We start from the raw sequence: 24,080 nt of genomic DNA on the forward strand, positions 1-24,080 counted from the left end.
GGTCTCTGTCATTGGCCATTAAAACAGTCCTCCCTTAAATAGTCCTCGGTGGCCCTGACTCCCTTTCAGCACCTTCTTGTCTTTCCCATTGAGCTGTCCTTCTCCATTTCCGGTGGCCAACTCCATCTCTATAGGACAGGGGACATCTTCCATTCCCGTGACCACAGGGGACCACCTAGTCCCCACAGCCTCTTAGTCCCCGGGCTTCATCCCTCCTGCCTCCTACCTCCCTCTGCTGCTTCCTCTCTTCTTCATTACCACAGACCTGACACTCAGACTTCATTCTCTCCTGCCTGGGCCCTTGCCCCAGCCTTCCTCCTGCCCTCCCCTCCTCATTCCTTTTCCTGCAAGGTGTTTTTCTGCACCCAGAGCTGACTCTGCTTGTCACCAGTGTGCAGCTCTCCCATGGCTCCCCAGTGCCTCCGGACAACACTGCAGCCTCTCAGCCAGGCATTTGAGATCTGCAGTCTGGTCCCACCCTTCTCTCCCACCTGACCCCTTCAAACATTCTCCAGTCCCTTCCCCACCACTCCTGTTTTCACTTTCCACAGCCTGTGCCCTCCATCTGGAATGCTCTTCTCCACCTCCCCATGCCCAAATATCCTTATCCTTTATTTTTTTTTAATTTGTATTTATTTATGATAGTCGCAGAGAGAGAGGCAGAGAGAGAGGCAGAGAGAGAAGCAGGCTCCATGCACCGGGAGCCCGACGTGGGATTCGATCCCGGGTCTCCAGGATCACGCCCTGGGCCAAAGGCAGGTGCTAAACCGCTGCGCCACCAGAGATCCCTCCTTATCCTTTAATAAGAGCTCAAATGTCCCCTCCTCCAGAACCCTTCTTTGACTCCTCCTCCTGCCAGCTGTGTTTTTTGTCTCCTTCCTTTGCACTTTCTTTGTCTCCTCCTTTCCCCGATCACTGAACATGGTCCACTCTGTCTTGCTCAGGGATTTGGGCCTGCGTCTACCTGCCCTGATAGACCAGCGGGTCCTAACTTATCTATGACTCTCCAGTATCACCCCATTCAGGACGTGTTGAGTGAGTCAGTGAATGACTATTTCTCTCCCTCACTGTGGCCCACTCTCAGCAGCCCCAACCCCATTTTCCCTGTCCCTCTTGGGCCTCATGAAGCAACAGAGGGTTCAAGAAGAGAACATAGAATGGACTCTGGACTCAGACCAGCATCAAGTGCTATGTCCAGACTGTGCAACCTTGGGCAAATGTCTTCCCCTCCCTGAGACTAGTTTTAGCTGCCTCTTCTGGAGCTCTCTTTCTTCCTTCTTTGGGTATCTTCTCTCTTTCCATCTCTGTCTCTTTCTTCTTTCCTCTAGAGTCTGGCTCTCTGTTTCCATCTCCCTATGTCTCCATTTCTCCCTATATCTTTATTTTTCTTGGTCTCTCATCTCTAGAACCCTGTCTCCTCTCACTTTGTGTCTGTATTTGAATTTCTATGTCATAGATCTCTGACTTTCTCTGTTCATCTCTTACTATGTGTCTCTATAGCTTTCTGCCTGTCTCTGTCTCCATTGCTCTATTTCTCCATCTCTGTTTCTCTGTGTCTCTCTATCTGTCACTTTCTCTGTCTTAGCCCTGCATGCCTCCCTCTACCATTCACCTCATCTCTCTTGGGCCATTCCTATCCCACTCCCTGGCCTGGCTCACAGCCTGGGACACAAATCCCTTAATCAGCATTTTCCTCCTATTCCAGAAATTATGTCAGTGCCGCAGTGGGGGTGGGGCCTGTTGTAGCCCTGGTCAGAGGGTTTGCCTCCCTGCATCTTCATCCACATGGGCCCTAGCCAGCTTGACCAACTTCTCAGTATTTGTCCTCTCCAGGGGCAGCACCAGGAGAAGAGGTGAATCTTTGTTTACACACATGTGTGCATGTCTCTGGGTATGTACCTGCATCTATTTTCAGGAATATTTGTGTGTAGTTATTTATGCAAATTAATCCATCCATCAATCCACCCAACCATCTACCACCTACCCACCCATCCACCCATCAATCCATCCATCCATCCATCTATCCATCCATCCATCCATCCATCCATCCATCCATCTATCCATCCACCCACCCATACATACACACATCTATAGGTTCCTCTATTTATTCATGCACTTGTTCACTCCTTCATTCAACCAATCAATATTTATTGGGTGCCTACCTTGTGCCAGGCAATGTGTCAGGCAGCAGGGATGCAGCAGTAAACAAAACAAAGTACTACCCCCATGGAGCTTATATGTCTGGCAGTCCTCAATGAGCCAAACTCCCTCTTGCCCTGGCCTCACATAGGCTATTCTTTCTCACTGGTGTACTTCCTGAGGCTCCCACAACATCTTCACCTGGTTTATGCCTACTTCCCCTTCTGAGTTCAGTTCAAACATCACTTGGTCACTTCCTCAGGGAAGCCTTCCATGACCTCCTCAGACACATAGCATTAATTCTAATACATATAGTTTTTTGAAAGTTTTAAGCAATCTCTACTTAACCCAATGTGGAGCTCCAATTCATAACCCTGAGATCAAGAGTCACATGTTCTTCCAATTGAGCCAGCCAGATGCCCCCATATAGATAGTTACTTGATGGTTGTACGTCTCCTCTACCTAACCATGAACCCTCACGAGGTTGGGATTTTTGTTTGCTTTGTCCTTGACTGAACCTGGTGCCTAGAGCAGTGCCTCGCACACAGTAGATGCTCAGTAAATTAAAAAAAAAATTATTTAGGATGCCTGGGTGGCTCAGTTGGTTGGGCGTCTGCCTTTGGCTGGGGTCATGATCCCAGGGTCCTGGGATCGAGTCCCATGTCAGGCTCTCTTCTCCATAGAAGCCTGCTTCTCCCTCTAACTCTCTGTCTTTCATGAATGAATAAGTACAATCTTAAAAAAAAATTGTGGTTTGTTGGGCAGCCCAGGTGGCTCAGCGATTTGGTGCCGCCTTCGGCCCAGGGTATGATCCTGGAGACCCAGGATTGAGTGCCGTGTCGGGCTCCCTCCATGGAGCCTGCTTCTCCCTTTGCCTGTGTTCCTGCCTCTCTCTCTGTGTCTTTCATGAATAAATAAATAAAATATTTTTTAAAAATTTAAAAAATTAAAAAGTGGTTTGTGTGTGTTTGTTTAAGAGAGAGAGAGAGCACATGAGCAGGAGGGGCAGAGGGAGAGGAAGAGAGAACCTCAAGCAGACTCTATACTGGGTGCAAAGCTCAATTCGGGGCTCCACCACAAAACCCTGAGATCACAGCCTGAGTTGAAATCAAGAGTCCGATGCTTAACCGACTGCACCACCCAGGCACCCCTATGCTTACTAAGTATCTGAGTGCATGAATGGAATTAAATGAATATGGAGGACTGTGTCTCCTGGTTCCCTCCCTGTCCGGTATTCTATGCTGTTCTACACATCTAGTGGTCATGACAGGCAAGGTTCTCAAACTTCCTGGATGCAAACAATGTAGTGGCTGAATGCAAGGGTCTAGATTCAGACCCACATGATTTTGAACTTCAACTTTGACATTTCCCAGCCTTGTGACCCAACAGGGCATTTCCTTTCTCTGAGGCTCAATTTCCTTAATGTCAAATGTCAGAGACCTGGGATTGGAATCTGGCTTCGCCATTTCCCAAATCACAGGTACGACCAGTACACTACAGCTGCCAGCCAATGAGTAGATGTCTCTTTGGAGATGCATCATGGTAGTCTGGCAAGCTCATTTGTGTACACGTCTCTGAATGTGAGCATTGCTGCACTTCCTTCCATGTACCTCTCCTGGGGAACGGGGCTGCCTGTGGACTCTTGGCAGGCCAGTTGGGTGTGAGGGTCTGGCTGTGAACAGGCTCTGAGCTGCATGGACCTAGGTGCATACATCTGGGCATATGCCCCCCCATGCAGGCTGCTCTGGGTGCAAATGCAGGTCCATTCCATCAGGGAGAATGAAGAAGTACTCTGGGTAGGATTCAAGGTGAACCTGGGAGGCATTTCTGGGGGATTCTACAGTGTGACAATGACTACAAATGTATATATACATAGGTAGCATTATGTAGGGAGAGGGGTAGAATCTAGTTAGAGAGGGAACTTGTCTTAAGCTGCCTTGTCAGAAGAAGAAAGTATTTTTTTTTACTTAGAGAGTATATTTATATGAGTGTCACTGGGGATGGGGGGAGGGGGCAGCACCAAAGAAGATTGCAGGGTCTCCCAGACACCTCTGAAAGTTGCTGCTGTGACTATGTGGCTCTGGATTGTCTCCATGGGATTTGACCTATGGACCTCAGTTTCCTCTTCTGTGAAATGGGAACAGCAAAATTGCACCCACCTAATAGGGCCAAAGTGGAGATTAAATGAGAAAATGCTTTCAAAGCACATAGAGTCAGTGCCCAGATCACAGTCAGTGGCAATTATCATTAACTTCTATTAATATGGCAGTGATTCTTACTTGCTGCTTTTGAGAAAGATTCATTAAGCACCTGCTTGGTGCCAGTGCTTTACTTATAGTGCCTGGTTTTTCAAACGTCTGGATCTCTTCGAAACAGGTTCATTGTCTATATACTTTTTTCTGATGAGGAGACTGGATCTCAAGAGCAAAGCACGAGGTCACAAAGGCAGGAGCCAGCCCAGGCAGGATCCAAACCCAGGTCCCTGCTAGTACCTCACACCCGGCTGAGATTTCTCATACCCGCTAAATCTGAGGCTCCGCCTCCCCTCCCACTGCCAGACCTCAGAGCTCCCCAGGTGGGAGGACTCCAAGTCTAGGGGCTGATGAAGAAAGGGCCCCGGTAGGGGTATGTGTGTGTGTGTGTGGGGGGGTGTTTCCTGGATGTGAGAATGGAGGGGGGTGGGAGCTGAGTATCCTGGGTTCTGGGAGAAGTGACTGAGGTCCCAGACTTTTCCATGTGAGAGAAGAGGGGCTGGGGGCCAGGACCTCTGGATCCTGGGGGAGCAGAGGGTCACGATCCTAGACAGCTGGATCTTCCACTGTGTAAGAGAGCTGGGTGTCAGACGCCTCGGTCCCGGGAAATCTCCCTCTTTCCTCACTGTGGCCGCGCGACTTCGGCTTTCAAGCCGCAGGTTCAGAGGGGAGGAAGGAGGGGGTGCAAGGGGAGGAGCCGCGGACCTGCGCCAGGGGAGGGGGGAGGAGCCGAGCGAGCACCGCGGCGGGCGCGCGGGGCTGCGGCGGCGGCGGCGGCGGCAGCGGCTCGGGGTGAGTCCGCTCCTCCCCCCTCCCCCTGCCCTAGCCCCCGCCCCAGGCCGAACCTGGGGGGCGGCCCCAGCGCGTGGAGGCGGGGGTAGGTGCAGAGGCGCGCGGATCTCCCGCCCGAGAGTGCGGGTGCTGCAGCACTCGCTGGCCGCCCCGGGGGAGGGGCACGTGGCCCTAGAAGGGGGGTCCCGAAGACACCTAGGTGTACCCCTACCTCGCCCACCGATCCGCCGGGCGTGGGGATCGTTTACCCACTCCATGGCCCCTGAGGACTTAAGACTCCGCGACCTCTCGAGGTCCAGGACATCATTCTTCCACCTTGCAGCGCCTTGGGACCCCGGTATCTCATAACCCCCCCACCTCCAAAAAAATTCCCATCCTCTCTGCAGCCGGGAGAGGCACTAAGGACTTCAACTCCCAGCAGCCCATGCAGCGCCAGGTCTGTGAAGTCTTAGCCGTGCTGGCGCAAGGCCTGCTGGGAATTGTAGTGTCTAAGCTCAGCGGGAGCTGGGGCCCCGGAGGTGGGAGGGGGTGGCTGAACCTCCTGGGGGTCGCCTGGGGTCGAACAACCAGTCCCAGAAGGACAATACGTGAAGCTCGGACTGAGCTTTTTCTCCTGGCCACGGCCTCCAGATCCGGCTCCTCCTCCCACCACCTGGCGCGTGGGGACGGGTCCGCAGCCCCTTGTCCGCCCTACAACCCCCATGGGCTGCCGCCAGCCGCCGCCTCGGCTGCCACCCAGGACACAGCAGGGATAAGCGCAGGTGAGTCTGACCATGCCTGTCTCGGAGTCCCTGGCCTTCTGCAATACCCCCCACGACACCTGTCCATCTGTGAGCTCTGGTCTGTCCATCCCTAATTTCTCCCTGCACTCTCCTTCCAGTCCATCTCTGATGTCTGGCTCCAAACCATGTGTGGCTAATTCCCCTTCTCCCCACATCCACCTCTTCCTCCCGGTCCTCTCTCTTTTGTGCCCCCGCCCCCATCCAACCTTCCTTCTGCACCCTTGTCTGTCTGCCCAGCCCTCCTTTGTATCCGTTTGCCCATCTGTGGTTCCTGGCCATTGTCTGTCCATCTGTCCTTTCTTTCTGCACCTCATCCATTCTTCCAACCACTGTTTCCTTTTCAAAGATATTTCTGTCCTGGCGCTTACACTGTTCTTCTGTCCGCCCATCTCTCACACTCCCATAAATTACACACCAGTCCATTCTTCATGGCTTGTCCATCCCAAATCTCAATCCTTGACTTTCCCTTTACCTGTCTGTTCATCTGTCCCTCTATCCTGGGCCCCATTTTGCCCTTCTCAGTATCTCTGCCTCCCCTCCCCATATCTCTCCCTCTTTCAACTTGGTCCCCATCTCTGCCCTCTGCATCTTCCGTCCTGCCCCAGCCACCACCACCCGCAACTGGTTCTTATCTCTCTAACCCAGTCTCTCCCTCTCTTGGTCCTCTGTTTGTCTACCTGGATCTGGCCTCCTTCCTGTTCCTCGAATCCGCCAAGCCCTTGCTCATGCTGTTCCTGCTGCTCTGGATGCTTTTCCTCACTCCAGCCCCACCACCCACTGCCCATGGCCAGCTTCACCTTGTCCTTCAGATCTCAAAGAGCCCCGCACCAGCCCACCTCCTGCTCCCTTTGTGACATATCCTCCAGCTATTTCTTTTAGAGCACTTCTCACAGTGTGAGCATGTCTTGTTTGTTTATGGGTGTTTGTTGACTTGTTTACTACGTGTCTCCTCTCACTGGATTGCAACACCAGGAAGTCAGGAAATGTGTGGGGTTCCTTCTCTGCTGGATCTGCAGCAGCTGGCACAGAGCCTGGCATGTAGTTGGTGCTCAATGAATATTTGTCGAATGCACGAGCGACAAACGGCTGTCCCCTCATCTGTGCATGGCTGAATTCCGTCTGTGCACCCCTAATCTCTGTCTCCTTGTCTGTCCATCCCTTTATTGTGCATCCTGAATCTCTGCTCCTTGAATTGGGCTTCCTAGTCTCTTTCTCTTTGTCTGTTTTTCCCTATTCTCTGCCTCTTGTCCCTTCACACTGATCTCTGTCCCCTTGTTTGTCCAACCCATTGCTGTCTTCTTGCCTGCACACCGAATTTCAGCCCTCCTGTCCATCTGCCCCTAATTTCTTCTTGCCCATCCCTCCCTAATCTACATCCCCTTGTCCATCTACTCCCAATCTCTGTCCCCTTGCCTATCCTTCCTTTTCTTTCTCTTTTTATCTCTTATCCACCCCTCTCTCAATCCCATTCCCCATCTGCACCCTTGCCTGGCCCGTTCCAAGCACAGAACCCACCGGCTACCATGTCAGGAGACTACGAGGATGACCTCTGCCGGCGGGCACTCATCCTGGTCTCAGACCTCTGTGCGCGGGTCCGAGATGCCGACACCAGTGACAGGTGCCAGGAGTTCAACGACCTGCGAATTCGAGGCTATCCCCGGGGCCCAGATGCAGGTCAGCATCCCCCAGCTGTCTCGGCCAGCCCCCTGTGTACCCTACATTCAGTATTTTCAGAAATTTCGAGCAGACCTGCTCAGTCTTCTGTTCCCTAGGTGGCCATGGCCAATCCCTCTTACAGTCTCGCCTCCATCCTGCCTGCTGCTGGTCCCCCCAACCTTTCATCTAAGGAGAAGGAGCTGGGTGGGCCATTTGACCCCTGATCTTTTGGGTTTGGCCCTCTGAGCCTCTTGCCCACTGCCCACCCCCAACCCCCAGCCACATACCTATCCCCTTCACATATATTTTGTAAATTTTGCATAGTGTTTAAAGGCTTAGGCTCTTTAGTCAGGCTGTCTGACTTGTCTGGCTTTAAATCCCACCACCCCTACTTATTAATGGGTGACTTTAGGCAAGTAACACTTCTTCTGTGCCTCAGTTTCCTCCTGAAAATGGAGATAATAAAAGTGACTACCTCCTAGGGCAGCTGAGAGACTAAATGACAGAACACATGTGAAGTACCTAGAACAAGCTGGGCACACGGTGGTCATTCAATAAATTCTGGGATGTGCTTATTGAGCACCGATTGTGTACCAGACAGCATGCAAGGGCCTTGGCATGTTTCATCAACTACTCACAATGATCCTATGTGGTACCTATAATCCCCATTTTCAGTGGGGGGAAAAGACCCAGAAAAGTGAAGTGACTTGCCCAAGGTCACCCAACTAGGAAGCTGCGGGGTTCTGAGAGCAAGCAAATATTATGAGTGCCCTTGTCCAGTTGAGGAACCCCAAGGAAGCATGTGCTGAGAGGTTATAATGACAGTCACACTGGCTGAGTGCAGGGCAGGGCTCAGCACCTCATGTGCAGGATGTCCAGGGACAGGGATGAGGAATGAGGTTCAGAGAGAGCCATGGTTGCTTGCTTAGAGTCTCGCAACCTGTAAGCAAAAGAGCCAGATTTGACCCCAGGAAGTCTAGTATACTATCATCATTTGGGGGGTCCCAAGTCCACCCTCAGTTTCAAGGATTCCCTGGAAGGACTCACAGAAAAGCTGTTATACTGATTATTATGTTGCATTACAGCAAAAGGATGAAGGTTAAAATCAGTGAAGGGAAAGATACATAGAGTAGGGTCCAGGCAAGACCAGGTATGAGCTTCCAGTCTTGACTTCCTAGACATGGCTGATGACTGACTGCCTGTGTGGCTAACTCTGACTTCCAGCCCCTCCAGAGGCCGAGTTGATATGGCATGTCACGGCCCTGTACCCCTGCATCAATCACATTGTTACCCAGACCATCTGGCATGGTTCAAGGTTCCTCAGGTAAACAAAACCACTTTCAGGCAGGACATTCCAAGGGCTTAGAAGTTCCTTCCCAGGAGCCGATCAAGGGCCAAACATTTCTTGGGCAAGGTTCATCTTTTCCTGCACAACTACACCACCTTGCCAAGCCCAAAAGTCTCCCCAGACCAGGCAGACAGGAATGAGAAATCCATCAGAGTTTGAAGGATTGATGTTTTGACTTGGAGAGGGTCTGGGTCAGGCTGATGTTAGGGGAAAGCAGCTGATTTTTCCTCTCCTCTTCTCTGCCTTGCCCTCCCAAATGGCCCCAGGCCCCCTTCTCTTAATTCTTCCCATGTTCAGGAAGCTGGAAAGCCCTGGCTTTGCTTTTTAGCAGGTCTCGAGAACTCTAAGCAGATGTGGGTCACTTGGAAAGGAGCACCCTAAGGGGTGGGAGGAGGTAGGAAGTTCAGAGTTCTGTGCCTGCCTGTTGTATGGTCCAGTAGGATCACTTCCTCTCTCTGAGAGCCTCGCCATCCTCATCCGTAAAATGGGATAAGTCATAGTGCCTTGGGGATTAACACCAGGGACTGCTGACTTAGGTTCACTGGTCAGTTCAGGCCCGGAGGCATCCCCTCGCCACCCAGAATTGCCTGCAGTGACAGGATACAGCCATCCCACTCAGCTGTCCTTGCTGTGAATAGCTCAGATACCTGCTCCTTCTCCCCAGCTGCCATAACCTATAGTCTATACAGGGCATGTGTTTCCCCTGTGTTCTATCTCGCTGAGACCCAGGAGTCAATCCCAAAGCAAATTCACACTTCTTGGGGAAAACCTAATTCCTGGTACCACGTATTGAAATGAACCGGAAATCTTTGGTTCAAGAACTGGGCTGTCCCTGGGTCTCTCTGGAAGGCACATCAGCACACAGTAAGCATTCAGAATGTGTCAGCTGTGGTGGTGGTGGTGATGGATATGCTTGGTGGCAGCAACAAGACTTGTTAGCCTAATAAAAATCTATGTCAGAACTACCATTTATTAGGGAATATTGAAGTGTAGCAGTACAAGAAGACCTTGGGTTGGGGAGCTAGGCACTCCAACACAAATTCTAACTCCATGGCTGATGGCTGTGGGACTCTGTACAGGAGACTTTGTGTCTCTTCACCTCAGTTTCCTTTTGTGGAAAACAGGCATAATAATGTTGCCAATCTCCTCTGGTGCCTGTCAGGCATAAGTAAGCTAATACCAATAAAGCACTTATGTGCCTGAAACATAGTAACCACTCAATGAATATCTGCCTTTACCTTCTCCTGCTATGCATTTATGTGAGCATTTACCTCTTGCACTCCTTAATACCACTGTAAGAGGCAGGGCTGATTTTTCCTATTTGGCATATGGGGAATGTAAGGCTCAGAGTGCTTAAGATGTGTTCCCGAGGCCACACAGCCAACAGGTTTGAACCCTGACCTGCCTAACTGGGTCACACAGTCTCCTCTTTCCTTGATCATCTCTGAGCATTTGGGGGGGACATTTGTGGTGTGTCCTCTTATGGGGGGCTGGCAGGAGCAGCTAGTGATTAAGAATCAGATCTAAAGACAGATTTGCTACTCTTTCAAACCCCAGATCTGTCATTTACTACCTGTGCAGCATAATACAAGTCACTCAACCTGTCTGTGCCTCAGTTTCCTTATCTTTAAAATGGTTATATAGAGACACCAACCTCGTGGGGTTGTGGAGCTTAAGTAACGTATGTAAAGCACTTAGGACAATGCATGGGAAATGCTAAAGGCTAGCTCTTTGGGGACAGCAGGGGGAGGATGAACTCTGACCCCACCCTGACCCCTGACCTTTATCCTCACTCTCTCCAGACATCTCCGTGAGCCTGCTGTCGGTCATCGTGACATTCTGTGGCATTGTCCTTCTGGGCGTCTCCCTCTTCGTGTCCTGGAAATTGTGCTGGGTGCCCTGGCGGGACAAGGGAGGCTCAGCAGTGGGCGGGGGCCCCCTGCGCAAAGACCTAGGCCCTGGGGTCGGGCTGGCAGGCCTGGTAGGTGGCAGTGGGCACCACCTGGGGGCTGGCCTGGGTGGCCATCCTCTGCTGGGGGGTCCGCACCACCATGCCCACACCGCCCACCATCCGCCCTTCGCTGAGCTTCTGGAGCCAGGCAGCCTGGGGGGCTCTGACCCCCCTGAGCCCTCCTACTTGGACATGGACTCGTATCCAGAGGCTGCGGCAGCTGCAGTGGCCGCTGGGGTCAAACCAAGCCAGACATCTCCTGAACTGCCCTCTGAGGGAGGCGCAGGCTCTGGGCTGCTCCTGCTGCCCCCAAGTGGTGGGGGCTTGCCCAGTGCCCAGTCGCATCAGCAGGTCACAAGCCTGGCACCCACCACCAGGTGAGACAGGCTACTGGGCTGGGGATCCACTCTGAACTTCTGTTCCTCCTCTGTCTCTTTCCCAGATATGGTTTTCCTGAGCCCTGCAAGAAGAGAGGCCTGGAGGTCCCGAGTCTGAGTCCTGGGGCAGGAGGGGCTTGGGGGATGGACTCCTAGGTCCTGGGGACAGAGGAGGCTAGGACAGGGTCTGAGGGAAGAGGAGCCTAGAAATCTGGACTCTGAGATTCAGAGGGTATATAGGACTCTGGGGTCAGGAAGGTAGAGGAGAATGAAGATTAGACCCCTGAGGTTCTGAGACACAAAGCAATTCATCTCTTTCGCTCTAAGCCAGGATTGGTGGTGGGACCTGGAGTTCATTTTTTCTGTATTCCTCATTCTGCACATGTATATCAAGCATCTAATGTGAACCAGACTTGAGCTGGGTGTTGGAAAAACAGAAGTGAGCATGGCAGATAGACTCTGCCTTCATGCCACTTAACAATCCAGGGCAAGCGAGTTCCCAAAGAGGCTGTCCTGGCCTAGCCAGGCCAGCGTGGCAGCAAAGTAGCTTAGAAAGCCACAGCTACGGGAGTCTGAGGAGTCGCTGATCTGGTCTGGAAGACCAGACCGATCTGGAAGGTTGGGGCCTTCCAGAGGCAGAGGTGTCGTGGCTGAGACCTGCAGAGTGAGGAAGAGTTGGCCAGGCACAGAGATTGGGGTGTGAGCTGGGCATTCCAGGAAGAGACAGCCGCTCGTGCAAAGGCCAGAGGGGAAGGAGGTCACAGTGCATTGTGGGAACTGCCAGCAGTCACTGTGGCCTGAAAGTGTGAAAAAAGAAATCTAGGGGAATGTGGCTGCAGATGTGGGCAGGGCCAGACCACATGGGGCCTTGAATGCTGGGCTCAGGAGCTGGGGCTTTGTCCTGGGGGCACTAGGGAGTCACAGAGGGCTGTGAGCAGGAGGGGCAGGGTCAGTTCTGGGTGTAGAAAGACCTCTCTGTGGTCACACAGGGGAAGGACTAGACTGGAGGTTGATAGCCCAGGCAGGAGAGGATGAGGCTAAGCTGAGATTATGGGCACGGGGAAGAGAAGATGAGGTAAAAGGAGTCAGAGAGCAGGAGAGGTGAGACTTGGGATTGATGGCTGTGAGTAGGAGGAGTGGGAAGAGGTACAGAAGGCACACAGAGGATCTAGAGGATCAGAGGATCCAGGAAGAGGAGTGGGTTTGGGGGAGCCCCTGAGCTTATCTGGGTCTTGCTGAGTATGAGGGACCTGGGGCAGCGTCCAGGGGGCAACTGCCCTCACAGGGATTGTCTTGGGCCCCACACGGTCATGGGAGAAGGTGTTCTCATCCCAGGCCCTGGGACTCATGGGGTTCATGGGAGATATAGTTTGGGGTCTCCAAGGAGGCCTTCCAGAGGTGGATAGATACAAGAGTTTGAGTTCTCTCCCCTCTCCCATTGTACAGATGGAGAAACTGAGGCTCAGAGGGTGTTAAGGACCTGTTCAGAGTCACCCTGGGAGCAAGGAGTGGCCAGGGGATCTGTAGCTGAAGGAGCCTCCCCCACTGCATCCCCTTCCACGGCTAGAGCCTTCCCACTCCCCCCAGCCCTGTGCCTTCCCCTCAACATATCTGGGGCTGCTGTGTCCAATGGTGGCTGCCAAGCACTGCCCACCACTAGGGGCCCCATCACGTGGATTTCACCCCAGGTGTGATGGTCCATGCAGGAGAAGGCAGATGAGCCGGGGCCACAGAGGGGACAGGGAAATTTGGGAGGGGGAGGGACAAGCTTTGAGAGGAAAGGAGGTGAGAATGGCTCTGGTGTGTGACCTGCAGATGTAGGTGGAGCACTGGGAAGCAGGAGGGGGAGCAGGTTGGGGAGGAGGTATGGAGCCTGGCAGGGGGTCTGGTGGACAGCCCAGGCTGGGGGTCGATCCAGGCTGGAGCTCAGGATATAGATTTAGCAGACATGGGGCTCTTGCTGGGTGTGGAGACCTGGGATGCAGATGGGTGTGTCCAGGGAAAGCATGTATGTGAGAGAGGGGAGAAGCAGCCAAGGGAGCTGAGGGGGAAGCTCTGGGCTTCCAGAATGTCCCACACACACTTATGGACAGTGCAAAAGGGACTTGAGAAAAGACAGGCCAGGTGGAGTGAGGGTGAGGTGGGAGAGGTGAGACTGGGTGGGGAGATTTGAAGAACAGATGAAAATTCAGGAGGTTTGGGTGGTGTGGGCCCCAGGGGTCCACAAAGAACTTATTCTGGGTCACGCACTTGAGGTCAGGAGGAGACTTCTGGAAGTTGGTGCATAAGCAGGTCCTAGCTGGAGCTAGCTTAAAGATGGGGATACCCTCTCCCAATACAGGTGGAGAAACTGAGGCTCAGAGAGTGCAAGTGGCTTGCTCAACGTCATAGCAAGCAAAGGTGGGGTGTCTGTGGCCATTTGGGTGAGGTCCTTGGGGAAGAGGCAGGGAGAAGTCTCTCAGGTCTTCAGATGCTGCCAAAGACTCCAGCTGGTGACCCCCTTTGTGTTTCCCCCTCTGCACAGGTATCCCGCCCTGCCCCGGCCCCTCACCCAGCAGACCCTGACCCCCCAGCCGGACCCTGGCAGTGAGGAGCGGCCGCCTGCCCTGCCCTTACCCTTGCCGGGTGGTGAGGAAAAAGCCAAACTCATCGGGCAGATCAAGCCGGAGCTGTACCAGGGGACAGGACCAGGCGGCCGGCGCGGCGGAGGGGCCCCCGGCTCGGGGGAGGCAGGCGTGGGGGCGCCATGCGGCCGCATCAGTTTCGCCCTGAGGTACCTCTATGGCTCAGACCAGCTGGTGGTGCGGATCCTGCAGGCCTTGGACCTCCCGGCCAAGGACTCCAACGGCTTCTCAGACCCCTACGTCAAGATCTACCTGCTGCCAGACCGCAAGAAAAAGTTCCAGACTAAGGTCCGGAGCAAGGGTCCAGGACATCCCGAGGAGGGGGCGGGGTCGGACTCCGGGGTTTGAGGGAGCAGGAGCTGGGCCCCGGCTCCTGGGTCTGAGGGAGGAGGCTGGGGGCCTGGACTCCTGGGTCCTTTGGAAGCGTGGTTGAAGGGTATGGTGTCTGTCTGCCTCCCTCGCCCACCGGCTCCAGGTGCACAGGAAGACTCTGAACCCCGTGTTCAACGAGACATTCCAGTTCTCAGTGCCCCTGGCTGAGCTGGCCCAGCGCAAACTGCACTTCAGCGTCTATGACTTTGACCGCTTCTCGCGGCACGACCTCATCGGCCAAGTGGTGCTGGACAACCTCCTGGAACTGGCTGAACAGCCCCCGGACCGCCCACTGTGGAGGGACATCGTGGAGGGCGGCTCGGTCAGTGGCCCCTGCACCCCTCTTCCTGGGGCCCCCTGACCCCTCAGTTTTTTACCTCCTTGCCGTTGGACTTCGTAACCTTCTAGCTTCCTGACCCAGGCTTTTTATTTATTTATTTATTTATTTATTTATTTATTTATTTATTTATTTATTTTAGGATTTTATTTATTTTTGACACGCACGCAGAGAGAGTGAGACAGAGACAGGAGCAGGCTTCATGCAGGGAGCCTGATGTGGAACTCGATCCTAGGTCTCCAGGATCGTCCTGGGCTGAAGGTGGTGCTAAACTGCTGAGCCACCCGGGCTGCCCTGACCCAGGCTTTTTAAAAGTTTATTTTATTGCAAAATATTTCAGAGATACAAGCAAAGTGTAGAGATTGATATAATGGACCCCCATCTCCCCAACACCCCATCAAATATTGACATCATGCCTGGACCCCAGATCTCCCAGCTTCTGACCCCCTTTTACATCCGATAACAATTGAGAAAATTATAACAGACACCCATGTACCCATCAGCCACTTTATCATAATGTCATGCTGTGACCCCCATGACTTTTGCCCTCTGACCCCAGATTCCTGACCCTCCAACTTTCTGACCCCAGAGGTCCCAGCTTTTGTTTTTCTGACTTCCTTCACCTTCCAACCTTCACCTTGGGGCTTGGCAGTTCCCAAGCTTCCCAAGCTTCCCAAACCCCCAGCCCCTCTGATCTCAGAACATTTTATGTTTCAAATGCCTGACCTCCAGATATAATCTCATCCTCTGGTCTCCACCTGAATCCTGATAGCTGGAACCCCCAAGCCTCAGACATACTTGAATCCCCTATATCCTGACACCTCCCAGTTCTCCCCAGTCACCAGTTTGTGCCCAACACCCCCTCCCCATCCCACCACACTAGCTCCCTTGCTCTTCCATCCAATCGCTCCCGGAGCCTGGCTCCTCCATGCTTACTGGGTGTCCTGACCCTCTCCCTGCCTCCATCCTGTCTCCTGCTTATGTGTGTCACATCTCTCTCTCATCACTGGAGGTCTTCACTCATCCATCCATCCATCCATCCATCCATCCATCCATCCATTCCTTAAACAACTGGCTTTTTTGTTTCAGGATCAGGACCCGGGGACCCCAGACAGTCCTCGGGAGCCCCAGGTCCAAGCTGTCACAGTTTGCTGTCAGGGGCAGTGACTGGGGACTCCAGGGACCTGGGCTTCGGTCAGTGTGGCTGTCAGGCCAGGGGCCCAGATGAGGCTAAAGGACCGGGCTGGGCAGGTCAGAGGTCCCGGCTAGTTCAGCTCTGGCTCCAGGTCCCTATGTGTGTGCTGATGTGGGAGGCTCTGTCTCATTTGTAGTTTCGCTGAGGATTGGTGTGTCTCCTATGCTCCCCAAGACTGACTTCTCAGGGTCTGCCACACTGGACCCCTGTCCCTTATCTGCTCTGTGCAGGTCTCTCTCTGTGTGTGTCTCCCTCTTCTCTGGGTCTTTGCTCTTCCCCCCACCTCATTCTGGGTCTCTATCACTGTCTGGGTCTCCATGCCCTCCACCTAGTCTCTCCCCATGTCTCCAGATCTCCTGCACCTTGGGAGCTTTGACATGCCCCCCCCCCCCCGACTCTGTCTCTCCCTCTGGGTCTCTGTCCTTCTTTCTTCCTGTACTTGTCTCTCTGGAAGTCTGTTCTGCTCTCTCTCACTTTCTGTTGGAGCAGCATTGTCTCTGGGTCTCTATGCCCTTCCTCTGGGTCTTCTTTTTCTTTTTTCTTTTTTAAAGATTTTTGTTTATTCACTTGACAGAGAGAGCACAAGCAGGGGGAGTAGGAAAGGGAGAAACAGGCTCCCCACTGAGCAGAGAGCTCAACCTGGGTTTGATCCCAGGACCCCCAGGATCACAACTCAAGCCAAAGGCAGACTCCCAACCAACCAAGTCACCCAGGTGCCACTAGGTTTTCTTACTTTACGATTCTATGGGTTTCCTTTTCTAACTGTATCTTTCAGGGGCCAGGTCCCTGTCACAGTTTATTTCTCACTGTGTTCTTCTCTCTCTTTCTCTCTGGCTCTTTGCTGCTCTCTCTCCACACTCATGCCTATTACAATTTTCCCTACAGAACAAATAGGCTTTGCTGGTGGCAGGCAGCTGTGGCCAGGGAGTTATCAGGTCAGATTGGCCAAGTCAGATTGTTAAGTGAACTGGAAACCTGAGTCCTGGAAATCCAGGAGGAGAGCTGGAAGCTCCAGATGGGAGAGAACATGAGGGAGAGATTGGGGGGATGGGGGACTGAGGCAGGGTATTGCTGAACCCCTTTCTCCAAACTTCAGGAAAAGGCAGATCTTGGGGAGCTCAACTTCTCACTCTGCTACCTCCCCACGGCCGGTCGCCTCACCGTGACAATCATCAAAGCCTCTAACCTCAAAGCGATGGACCTCACCGGCTTCTCCGGTGGGTTCCAGGAGTTGCTGGGACCTGAGGGAGGAGTGTCTGGGGCCTGGACTCCTGGGTCTGAGGGAGGAGTGTGGGGGCCCATGCTCCTGAGTCTGAGGAGTACAGGGACAGGACCCCTGGGTCTGAGGGAGGAGCAGTGTGGGGTCCAGATTCGGGTCTGAGGGAGGAAGTCGAGATTCACTGCTCTTGATGCCCGCCCCCAGACCCCTACGTGAAGGCCTCTCTGATCAGCGAGGGGCGGCGTCTGAAGAAGCGGAAAACCTCCATCAAGAAGAATACATTGAACCCCACATACAACGAGGCGCTTGTGTTCGACGTGGCCCCGGAGAGCGTGGAGAGCGTGGGGCTCAGCATCGCGGTGGTGGACTACGACTGGTGAGGGGCGTGGCCCGGGCGGGCGGGCGGCCCGGGGGTGGGGCCGGACCTGCCCCCTCCCGCCTCTGCTGCTCACAGCCCTCCCCGCTCCCCCAGCATCGGGCACAACGAGGTGATCGGCGTGTGCCGCGTAGGCCCGGACGCCGCTGACCCCCACGGCCGCGAGCACTGGGCGGAGATGCTGGCCAACCCCCGAAAGCCCGTGGAGCACTGGCATCAGCTGGTGGAGGTGAGTGGGAGGCCACCCAGTGCCACTCGGCCCGTGGTTCGCGCGGAGCATCCGTCTTAGGCCCTGCGGCGTCAGACCACCCGGGTTGGAATCCGGGCTCTACCGACTCTAGCTGTGCGGCTTAGAGCACGTTACTTAACCTCTCTGTGTCTCAGCTTATTCTGCGTCGGAAATGGGGTTGTTAATAGCATTTAAAGTTGGATAGATGTGAGGATTCAGTGAGTTAATGCAGGATTAAGTGTCTGCCTCTCCATAAGGGCTCAGCAAGTGGTCAGCTACTCTTACTATTATTTCCCATGATGCTAAATGCAAAATAAATGGGAAAAACCGAGTGGTGAGATGCAGCAGGATTGGGATTTTAGGGGTCTTGGTTTGGTTCGGTTTAAAGCAGGATATAATTGAAAATCAGTGGATTGTGGTTTACTGGGTGGGGATCAACATTTTTTTTCTCAATAAGAAAATGAAGTCAAAATAGAACAGAACATTTCACAGGGCAGCACCCATTGTAAGGATCATACTGTCAATTTTTTTTTTTTTTTTTTTTTTTTTTTTGGTCTTGTGGATTATAGTCCAAAAGGCTTGGAAGTCTGGGAAGTAGAGGACATCTGGATGAGGGATGCGGGATGCCTTTTGGCTTAGGGCGTCCTGAAGGGCCTCTCAGTGGAGGTGACATTTAAACAGATGCTTGGAGATTGAGAAGGAAGGCGTTAGGTAAAGGCTTGGAGGTTAGGAGAAGCTCACAGGGAGAGAACACGGCTGGGCACGGCTTCCTCCTAAGCAAGAAGGAGCCAGGGCAGGCTCTGAGCCTGGAGCAGAGAGGGAAGGGGGAAGCCAGCAGATGACAGGAGGCCTACGGGTCACGGGAGAATCAGCTTGCTAATTTTTTAAAAACTAAAAATCATTTATGATCATCACAGAGTCAAGAGAAATTTTCAAACATGGCTATTCTCTCATTTGAAACCCCCCCCCAAAAGGGACACCTGGGTGGCTCAGTGGTTGAGCGTCTGCCTTCCACTCAGGGTGTGATCCCAGGATCCTGAGATCAAGTCCCACATTGGGCTCCCCGCAGGGAGTCTGCTTCTCCTTCTTCCTGTGTCTGTGTCTCTCAAGAATAAATAAATGAAATCTTTAAAAATTTTTTTAAATTAAAAAGAAAGCAAAAAAAAATCACAGAAGTAGATTTTGAAAATATTATCCACGAATTGGCTGTTATTAAAGCTAAGAGAGTAAAATCACACTAAATTCTATTTAGAGGATAAATAAACATTTAAACTGAATGTAACATGAATTACAATACACATTACTCTTTGTTGTTTTTGATATTTTAGAAATTATTTTAAATTTCCAGAAAAAAATTAACCATAAAAAATAGATAAAAATAAGGCTGCTTATTTTTCCTTTTGTCTCGGGCTCTGATATGACATGGGACTGACCTCTATTTAAAATTTGATTTAACAAATCAAATTGGATTTTTTGGACTCATTTTGATTTTTAAAAATATTGCATTGTAGTCGTATTTCTCTTGATTGCTGAGTTGGGGGGCACTCGTGAAATTTGGCACCCCGGGTGAATTCCTCCAAGGCCTGACTATAGCTCAGCCTTGCTTTGGACTTTGCTTCCACTGGTGAGGAGGGATTGTAAGCAGCAGAGCACAGAGCTCAAGTGTGAGTGTCGAAAAGACTGTGAGTCTATTTGGAGAGACAGATGCAGCTCTACTTGTGCTGAGCAATGCTGGTTGCAGAGAGAGGAGTGGAACCCTGGCTGAGCGGGGGTCCTGACCCTGGCTTGTAGCTGATAGTGCCATAGTGCATGGCCCCAGAAGGTCTTTCTACCGCCAGCTCTGACCTTGCACCTTCTCTGCTCACTGCCGTCCCTGGCTCCCCAGAATCTCCAAAACAGTGTCAGCTTCTCTGAGGCTGCTCGGATGGTCTGCCCCATCAACCCTGCTGCCTCATATTCCCGGTGATTTTTTCTTTATGCCTCAGGGTCCCTGTCTATAGAATAGATCTGTAATATCAGCTGGCTCATCACTTCAGAGCTGAGTGGCAAAAAGCATTGTAAATAATGAAAACAGGTTTGATGTCTTATTATGTTGATCATTAGCGGTTGTCTTGCATCTCTATCCCTCATACCTGAAATTTCTGGATTTCCTTATTCAGGAAAAGACTTTGTCCAGCTTCACGAAAGGCAGCAAAGGATTGTCAGAGAAAGAGAACTCAGAGTGAGGGGTAAGGAACCCAGACCAGGGAAAGGAGGTTGGGGTCCTGGATTCCTGGGTCTGAGGGTGGAGGGGCCAGAGGATGGAGTGACAAGGGACTAGGATTCCTGGGTCCCTGGGGTGTCGATGGAGCTACAACAGGTCACGGGCCCTTTCTCTGCCATCACTGACATCTCCTCCCTGCCCCATCCCACAGGTCTGGCCAAGGCCCAGGATCGGACCAGGCCCCCTCAGGACCCCATCCCTTCCTGCCCGGACCGTGAATTCATCTCCTTGAAGCCATAACGTCCGAGCTGCGTGGTGCGGGGCAGCCCTGGGCCTGCCCGTCCTTCTACCCCGCTAGGTGTGAGGGTGGGAGGCAGGAGGGCCCAGCTCCCTGTTTCAGGGTGGGGGGCATTCAGTCTCCACTGTGTCTGTCTTTTCTTCCCCAGGGCTCCCCTTCCAGGCAAGGGGCCATGCATGTCTGGGGGACCCCAGCCCCCCAAACCCTTTGTCTTTCTGTCTCTTTGCTGTTTGTCCAAGATGGTGTCCTGACCTTTGTTCTCTCCGTGAATGTCAACAGACCAATCCTCCGTATTCCCCCAGACACACACACGCACACCTGTGTCTACTCTTTCTGTTCAACACTCCCTGCGTCTGGCCGATTTCCCCACTGCTGCTGCTACCAACACCAGAATAAACATATACCGTGGGTCTCACTCCACCTGGGACTCCTGTTCTCTCTGGGACTGGGAAGCTGGGTTGGAACATCATGGCTCTGGCTTCAGACAAATGTTTCATTCACTGGCTGGGTGACCTCTGGAAACTAAATCTTATCTCTCAGAGCCTTAGTTTGTAAATGTTAAATTTGACAGCAATGCTATGATTATAGGACACAAGATACAAACCAAACTATTGTAAGCCACAAACAGAACTGAAAGACCTTTGTACATGGTGAGTCTGAGCATCTAGGAGGACTTCAGGCATGGTTGGATCAAGGCGTTCAAGAGACTGCATTGCTCCTTAGGACTTCATTCTCAAGCAAGTCTTTGCAATAGTAATAAGATGGCCATTTGGCTCCAAGCTCATAATGCTGTGTCTGTTATGATGGTTTTAGCTGCATAAAACAGAATTCCAACAGAAAGAACTGAAATAATAGAGATTTCTTTTGCTTACATAAGAAATCGTTCAGGGACACCTGGGTGGCTCAGCAGTTGAGTGTCTGCCTTTGGTTTAGGGCGTGATCCCAGGATCTGGGATTGAGTCCCACACTGGGCTCCTTACAGGGAGCCTGCTTCTCCCTCTGCCTATATCTCTGCTTCTCTCTGTGTCTCTCATAAATAAATAAATAAATAAATAAATAAATAAATAAATAAATAAAATCTTAAAAAAAAAAAAAGAAATTTTTCAAAGAGACACAGTCCCAGTGTTAGTTCAGCTGCTCAACAACGTCAAACGCTGGGTTGACATCTCTGAGATTCGTTTTGCCTTCCCCTCACGAGTACAAACTGCAGCAACACCACGCATTATGTTCTTACATGGTGGCATCTAAAGCAGGAAATGTAGATGGGGCCACCCCTTATGTGTCCTCCCAGAACACAAATCATTTCTCATTTACCAGAACTGGGTTCAGTAGTCACTCTGAGTTGCAAAGCAACCTGGGAAAGTAACCATCTATGTGGGTTTTGCCAACGAGGCAGCACAGAGAGGAGAATGATTGTTGGGTAGGAAATTAACAGGACCCACTATTATCATCCTCAAGGTAGATACTTTCAGAGGAAACAAAACTGGGTTTCCCTTTCTCCCTGCCTCCATATCATTCAGGAAAAGAATTCTGATGGCTCCTGTTAGGGCCTTGGATGACCACTTCAGGCCAATCATATAGCCAGTTGGCAAGCTTGCTCTTGGCACCTCCTCCCATGAAGGAGTCCTCTTCCGCTGCTTATCTCGCTGGGACTGGCTCAGACCCCCTCAGGACCGCATCCCTTCCTGCTCAGCTGTGACTCATCTCCTGAAGTCATAAGGCTCTTTAGTAGAGAACATAGGGATCCCTTATGTTCAACATAGGTCAACCCCAATAGAATCACATCGCAGTGGGCAGGTACAGTCCTTCAAAGTAGTAGATGTCTACTACATCCCACCCTTGGCTACTTGCATTAATTCACAGCCACTTGCTCATATACACCATTTCAAAAAATTCTACTATCAAAAATGGTACAACCACAGTATTAGTTTGCTATGGCTGCTGTAATGAATTAACCACAAAACTGCCCAGAAATTATGCTTTCGAAGTTCTGGAGACCAGAAGTCTGAAATCAAGGTGTCAGCAGAGTTGGGACTCTGGGACTCTGGGATCTTGTTCCATGCCTCTCTCTGAGCTCCTGGAAGTTGCTCTCAATCTTTGGCATTCCTTAGCTTGTAGATGCATCCCTCCAATCTCTGCCTCCATCTTCACCTTCACCTGTGTGTCTCTGGGTCTCACATCTCCCTCTGCCTTTCTCAGATCTCTCTCTTTTTTAGAGCATATACAGCATTGATCTTTTTTTTTCATTGAACTCCAACTAGGGTTACATTTATTCTCTTTTCTCAGAGAGTGAAGAACACTTTTCAAACCCTAATAAATGTCAAGGTTATAAAGATACAATCCCATTTGTAAAGTTCTTCCAAAGATAAATAGGGCAGCCTATTAGCATCCACAAGAATTGCAAGTTAATTTTAACCTAATAAATATCCTGAAAATTCCCATAAGGAGACAGTCCATCATGCCAGAGGAACTTCTGCTTTAAATTAATGTCACACTCTACTGGTTTCTTGGGCATGCTGTTAGCTTACTTTTCTTGCAATCTGTGATGATGCCACTACCTTCTGCACGAGTTCATCTGGTACCCAAGTGAGCTCCAAAGTAAGACTGCCTCGTTTCAAATTCCTCCTCCACACATATTAGCTCTGTGACTTTGGGCAAAGTGTATAACCTCTCAATGCCTCAATTTCTTTCTGTAAGATGATAATGCCTACTTCACAAGAATGTTACCCAGAGTAAATGAAAGAATGCACACAAAACGCTTAGCACATACTTGGTGCATAGTAACATGACTCGAATGGTAGCCATTAATATTGATAACAATGATTATTATAATTGCTAATAATTAGAGTATATTTGGGCATTAGGAATCTTCATAATCATTTGAATATTGACTGACTTAATATATGTGTCAGCTGTTCCAGAAGGCAGCAAGATGTTTCAGTGCAAGAAAGTGTAAATAGGAGAAGACAATTTTTTTTGCCACTTCACCTTGAATGAGTCTAACTTGGTTTCAATTGTCCCTGCACCATTTTTTTTCTGCCTTTCTTTTATAAGGACACCAATCATTGGGGTTATGGGTCACTCTTAATTCAGGATGATCTCATCTGGAGATCCTTGACTTAATTACATCTGCAAAGATCCATTTTCCAAATGAGGTCATGTTCACAGGTTCTGAGGGATGAGGACATGGTCATTGTCTTTTGGGGGCCACCATTCCATATGCTACATCCACCTTGAAGACCAACTTATCAGTTTCTTAGAAAGTCAACACAGACTTACCTTGTGGCTCAAATCCCAGTCCCGACTATTTACCCATGAGAAATAAAAGTGTATGTCCCCACGAATATTCACATCAACCTTATTCATAATAGCCTCAATCTGGAAAACTGGAAACAATTGAAATGTCCATCTTTGGGAATGGATAAACAAATTGTATACCCACAGGATGGATGACAAATCAGCAATAGAAAGAACTACCTACTGATGTGGGTAGCAGATAAATCTCAAAAACAGTATGTCTTGTGAAAAAAGCCAGACACAAAAGAGTACAAACAGTATGATTCCATTTCTGTGAAATTGTAGACAATGGAATACTAATCTATAGGAACAGAAATCAATCAGGGTTGCCTGGGGCTAAGGAAGTGGGGATGGGGGATTGATCACACACAGACACAAAGGAACATTTTGGGATCACGGAACTGTTCTGTTTCCTGACTATGAACGGGGGCATACACCATATACATTTGTCAAAACTAATTGGACATTACATTTAAAATTGATGCATCAGGGATCCCTGGGTGGTGCAGCGGTTTGGCGCCTGCCTTTGGCTCAGGGCGCGATCCTGGAGATCCAGGATCGAATCCCACGTCAGGCTCCCGGTGCATGGAGCCTGCTTCTCCCTCTGCCTGTGTCTCTGCCTCTCTCTGTGAC

General features: G+C 51.2%; 1 protein-coding gene and 1 long non-coding RNA gene across 6 annotated transcripts in view; one reads left to right on the forward strand and one right to left on the reverse strand.

The window, feature by feature from the left end:
* The first annotated feature begins 5,128 nt into the window (after positions 1–5,128).
* On the forward strand, positions 5,129–20,570 carry SYT3 (synaptotagmin 3). 5 transcript variants are annotated; one of them, XM_038528082.1, is made up of 11 exons: positions 5,129–5,183; positions 5,814–5,944; positions 7,474–7,639; positions 10,772–11,297; positions 13,822–14,209; positions 14,397–14,615; positions 16,922–17,042; positions 17,249–17,420; positions 17,517–17,649; positions 19,809–19,877; positions 20,064–20,570. In XM_038528082.1, exons 3-10 carry the CDS (start codon positions 7,489–7,491, stop codon positions 19,872–19,874), a joined length of 1,776 nt encoding a protein of 591 aa, XP_038384010.1. In that variant the 5' UTR covers positions 5,129–5,183; positions 5,814–5,944; positions 7,474–7,488; the 3' UTR covers positions 19,875–19,877; positions 20,064–20,570. The 5 variants fall into 5 exon arrangements, with proteins under 5 accessions (XP_038384010.1, XP_038384013.1, XP_038384012.1 ...); XM_038528085.1 differs by having other exon boundaries at positions 5,135–5,183; positions 7,469–7,639; XM_038528084.1 differs by lacking the exon at positions 5,129–5,183 and adding an exon at positions 5,516–5,619.
* Positions 20,571–20,773: 203 nt separating this feature from the next.
* LOC102154857 overlaps positions 20,774–24,080 on the reverse strand; it is a 56,624-nt gene continuing 53,317 nt past the window's right edge. The window contains exon 6 of the long non-coding RNA XR_005354503.1: positions 20,774–20,963. This is a non-coding gene — a long non-coding RNA (uncharacterized LOC102154857). The remainder of the gene's footprint in view (positions 20,964–24,080) is intronic.

Source organism: Canis lupus, chromosome 1, assembly GCF_011100685.1.
Source record: "Canis lupus familiaris isolate Mischka breed German Shepherd chromosome 1, alternate assembly UU_Cfam_GSD_1.0, whole genome shotgun sequence".
NCBI classification, from domain to species: Eukaryota; Metazoa; Chordata; class Mammalia; order Carnivora; family Canidae; genus Canis; species Canis lupus.